The sequence below is a fragment of the Saccostrea echinata genome, unplaced genomic scaffold, assembly GCF_033153115.1.
Source record: "Saccostrea echinata isolate AGI-Se365-2 ecotype Australia unplaced genomic scaffold, CSIRO_AGI_Sech_v1 ptg000030l, whole genome shotgun sequence".
Taxonomy (NCBI): Eukaryota; Metazoa; Mollusca; class Bivalvia; order Ostreida; family Ostreidae; genus Saccostrea; species Saccostrea echinata.
The window spans coordinates 16,466,934-16,471,560 of record NW_026889779.1 but is presented as its reverse complement, the minus strand read 5'-3'; the positions used below and the strand labels follow the sequence as shown (position 1 = coordinate 16,471,560).

Here is a 4,627-nt window from a genome sequence, read left to right as displayed (position 1 = left end):
ATACGCCATATATGACTTTAAAGATTCACATACCCTGTTAACTTAAAGAAAACAAACATGTTTTTACGATATCATTAATTTAAGACCCTGTTTGTTTTGTCTCCATAGCAAAATTCAAAAAAAGGTTCCTGGTCGGAAAACTGTTTTGAGTGATGTTCTTTGTATTCAGATGCTAGCCTAGTACAAGGATGTTTATTACCCAAACAGTCTGCATAGAGCATAATTAAAGATCATATATCTCATTCTCTCCCTCTCTCCATCTCTGATATAAAAAAAATGGAGCACTGAAATAAACATTAAAATATTTACATGATTGCTGGAAGAAATTTACTAATGGATGATAAAAATGCTTGCATGTAAATGGGAAGAAATTTGAAAAGGAAAGCTTAAAACAAATATAATATATTTGTTCCTGGATCCGAATGCGTTAAAACAAATAGAATCGTTAAATGAATATCAGAAGTAATATACATGGACTTGACCATCAATGAAAATTGTTATATCTCTGAATTTCTGTAGAGGAATTAAAACAGAATTAATGGATTGGATTAAATGTTGTAGAAGTAACAGTGAAATATAATTAGGAATGTCTTATCCAATTTTTCTATCTTCTTCAAACAAAATAAATGTAAGTACATGTAACATCTATATATGTTTAAAAAAAAAATCCATATAAAAAAATGTAGAAAATTTTTCTCGAACTTATGATTAATTGTTATTATTAATCATATTATAAAATTGTTGCCAATATGATTTATTAAAAAAAAAGAAAAAAAAAGCGAAAAATGCCATCTTGACAAATGGTAAATTATGTAGTACTCTACTTAGATTGACAAGGATCAAAATTATAAGAAAAGTAACTTTATGTAGCCATGACCATCCTGTTTTAGCTCCCGCCTGAAGAATAAGAACTAAAACATAACAAGGAAGGTTTTTATTCGTTGTAAAAGGCCATGAATGAAATTGACGATAACATAGCTGTTCTTGAAGTACTCCTTACTTAGTTAATTCTTTATCACTACTATTGTAACAAGAAATCAATTCGTCGACAAAGATTTATTTATTTTTTTCAGATTTAAAGTAATCAGGTGATTCTTACGTAACTTTGCTGCCGGTTTTCTAATTTGTATACTAATTTTTAACCCAATAATAAACACTTTTACGTCATCAGCCAATCAAAAGACCAGTTATTTTTATCTTCTATAGGAAGTACTTCTCGTGTTTAAAAGTTAGAGAATATGAATGAATGAACTTCAGTATTTATTTGCAGGACGGGTTGAAAGACGCGGATTTGTTAAAATGTGAGGGAAAATGTGTATGATTCTTGCTATATATTTATAAATGGTAAGATTGAAGTTTTTTACTTCTTTAATAATATATACTCAGATTGAAGATTTCATTTAATCATCTTTTTTCTAACACTTTAAGACAAAAAACAACATTAATATGTTCTTGTTACGAAAGCAATGAATTTGAGTAAATTTAAAGGTGTGATTTGAAGAATACATATATCATTCACAGCAAAAATAAACATGTACCTATGTACACAGAAACAAAAAAATAATCGATGGATTTTTTTTAGGCTAGAATTTTGTAATTTCAAAATAAGACCTGATTCTGCAAAAATAAAATTACTTTGATAAAAGAGCGCTTTTAACTATTTTTCAAAAATCGGCAAATGCAAATATTAGCTTCAATAATTAATCGTTTGAAGGGTTAAATTAAGCACCAATGTTTGCTTTACAATGATAGCTCTGTAATGTTCCACTTCTCTTAACAGGTTCCTCCTTCTATCATTGAAGCAGGATGAAATTAGAGTTGGTCACGTATTTAACGTTAATGGTGCTCTCTGGGATCTGTATTCACAGTGTTCTAGGCCGGAAAAAACGACGCGAAAAACCTGTGGTCTGTGAGCCAGGCACGAACACCTTTTATCACAGTCAAGCGGAAAAATGTTTAGAATGTGACAAATGTAACGAAGGTTACTCGCTGGTCCCCTTGCAGGTCCATAATTTTACTATACTTACAATATTAAATGAGAGAAAAATGAGTATATACAGGGCTACTGTGTACGTGTACTTCCGAGACTTTTCTTCATTAAACATAAACTTAAATGTTAAAAGTTTGAGAATATATTAAATTGCTCATATCTTTCACATAATATACAATTCAATGATACTTTGATATTCAAATGTATAGGAATACAACCTTAAAATGGACCCTGTTCATGGAGCTTTGAACTGTTTGCCGTGCAGAAAGTGTTTACCAGGAACATACAACGACAGACGGACTTTCGAGCTAACCTGTAGAACTTGTAGAAATTGTACAGCTCTTAGAAAAATAGAAGAAAGCCCATGTACACCTACTGCTAATGCTATATGTGGGGATGATATAGAGTAGGTATTCTAGTATTCCAGTGAAAAAAAAGACTATCTATTCTAAAGTTTGTATCTTATAAACCTACTCTTCTAGATACACTGTATTAATTTGACTTCAAATTCACGACAGATTTCCAAGCACACAACGAATGAAAGTTTCAGTAGATGAGCTAAGAGTTGATACCATGCCATATCAAGGTTAGACATACCAATTTTCCAGTTAGTAATGAGTACATGCATTACTGTCAATCCCTTCACATAAATAAATCTTCCCCCGAGCGAAGCAGGGGCCCCCTTTTGTGTCCAAAAATATACATAAGATTTAACAAAGCAATTTTTGGTGTTGTCCCTGGGTCCCCAGCCCGACCCGCAACTGGTCCCCCAACCCCCTTTTCAAGAATCCTGATTCCTCCACTGAAAATTGTATATCCATCAACAAGATATTTTAAAGTAAAATAAAATTTCTCTGGTTATTTCTAGGTCTGACACCCCAGACTGTGTTACTAGTCATTATCATGAGTCTTCTAGGATTTCTCATTCTTTTCTTCACTGCCTTTATCTTCATCCGCCGTGCTCAGAAACACAGCATCAGTGATCAAAACAGTAAGACACATTTCATATCCGTCTATAGTCACATATTTTATATTTCATGTACATTTATTTCATTTCACTCGATAACTTTTATATTTTTAGCATCGAAAGAAAAGGGCAAGAAGGAAGAAGTTTCCCTTTTGTACCTAAACAAGTAAGTAATGATATATGTGAATAAGGATATGAATATATACTTAGAATGCATTGATTGTTAGTAACCATTTAATTTTGGACACCTTTGAACAATTTTTTGAAGCTCTCAAGGAAACGTTTCTGCAAAATCCAAATCGACTGACTTGGAAACTATCAATATGACAACAGAAAATGAGGAAACCCGTCCCAAAGAAAAAATACATACCAGAAAAATTACCTTAGAAAATGTCAGAAACCATACAGAGACGGAGAGTAATAGAACCTTAGTAACAAATAAACTATCAGAATCCACGATAGAGAAGACACCAAAGCTGTCCAATAGCAGCTCATGGTACATACATACGTCGGAGATGCAGTCAGAATTCCAAGGAACACAATTTACCATTGGTTACACGAATCTCGCTTTATCTCGTTCGTTAACTTGTCCATCCTCAGACAAAAGTTCAGAACAAATTCTGGAAGACGAATCTATGGATATGTTGTCCGAATTTTCATATGTTTTAGACTGATGTGTTCATTGAAAGTCCAGAATGCATTTACAGACAAAAAAACTTTACAATTATATAGTATACTTTATTGAAATCTTATACATATTTATTTATTGTCCCACACAAGATACATGTATTTTGCTTTCATGAAATTTTATATGAAATTATTACTAATTTTGTATGAAAAATCTCACTAGTATTTTTATGTGTAACAGGGATCATGTACAGACTTAGTCAAAATTTAAATTAATAGTCATATACTTATTAATTATGGGGTTAAACTCAAAATATTGAAAGAAAAGGACTTTGATGATGATGGTGCTATATTGAATTTTGGACTGTCCTTAAGGACAATATACATAAATTGATTTAAGTGTAAATTATTTTGTTATCCTGGGGCCAGTAGTACTTTTATGTAGTTTTAGTATTGTAACAATTGTCAAGGTGAACGCTTAACCTTTAATCATATCTACTATATCTTTGGTGAATGGAAAATTTATTTTTCCTATTCCAGCTAATCATGTTCTTCCAGGAAGAAATACGATGAGATAATTTTTCATATCTTGTCATTTTAAAAACCTGTTCGATTAAAATGATAAAATGCAAGAACTTTTTACCTATAAATAATGTTTGCGTAGGAATTAACTTTTCATGTGATTATTATTGACATTACGTAATAGTCGTATACTTGAAGAATACAACCTTATTACGGTATTGATACAGTCAAAGTTTACGTAGATAAAATTTTAGAATTAAACCAATGGTGTAAAGGAGGATGTTGATTAACCAACCAGACGTGTATACTTCTTTATTGTGTACTTGTTAGAATTATGTAAAGGAAGTACTTTAGGTTATGAATGAATGAAATTTTTTTTTACACAGTTGGAGCATACACTATTGAATGATTCTCGATGAGAACTATCAAGGTTGTAGAATATATTTTCCCCCCGAAATGTATTATATGGTTCAAAGGTCCATTAATTAAATAGCATATTTCATACATTCTTATTTTAGCCA

The 4,627-nt window shown here is 31.3% G+C and overlaps 1 protein-coding gene across 1 annotated transcript; it reads left to right on the top strand.

Annotated features, from left to right (window-relative positions):
• The first annotated feature begins 1,270 nt into the window (after positions 1-1,270).
• On the top strand, positions 1,271-4,251 carry LOC133196450 (uncharacterized). The gene is made up of 7 exons (XM_061332344.1): positions 1,271-1,344; positions 1,781-2,004; positions 2,200-2,396; positions 2,509-2,576; positions 2,859-2,981; positions 3,072-3,123; positions 3,226-4,251. The coding sequence occupies exons 2-7, from the start codon at positions 1,807-1,809 to the stop codon at positions 3,629-3,631; spliced, it is 1,044 nt and encodes a 347-aa protein (XP_061188328.1). The 5' UTR covers positions 1,271-1,344; positions 1,781-1,806; the 3' UTR covers positions 3,632-4,251.
• The last annotated feature ends 376 nt before the right edge of the window (positions 4,252-4,627 follow it).

Bases quoted from the DNA above. Each gene is read 5' to 3' on its own strand.
- LOC133196450 (XM_061332344.1), top strand. From the start codon at position 1,807: ATGAAATTAGAGTTGGTCACGTATTTAACGTTAATGGTGCTCTCTGGG. The intron at 2,005-2,199 runs GTCCATAATTTT...TCAAATGTATAG, and splicing joins ACTCGCTGGTCCCCTTGCAG to GAATACAACCTTAAAATGGA. The intron at 2,577-2,858 runs GTTAGACATACC...GGTTATTTCTAG, and splicing joins TGATACCATGCCATATCAAG to GTCTGACACCCCAGACTGTG.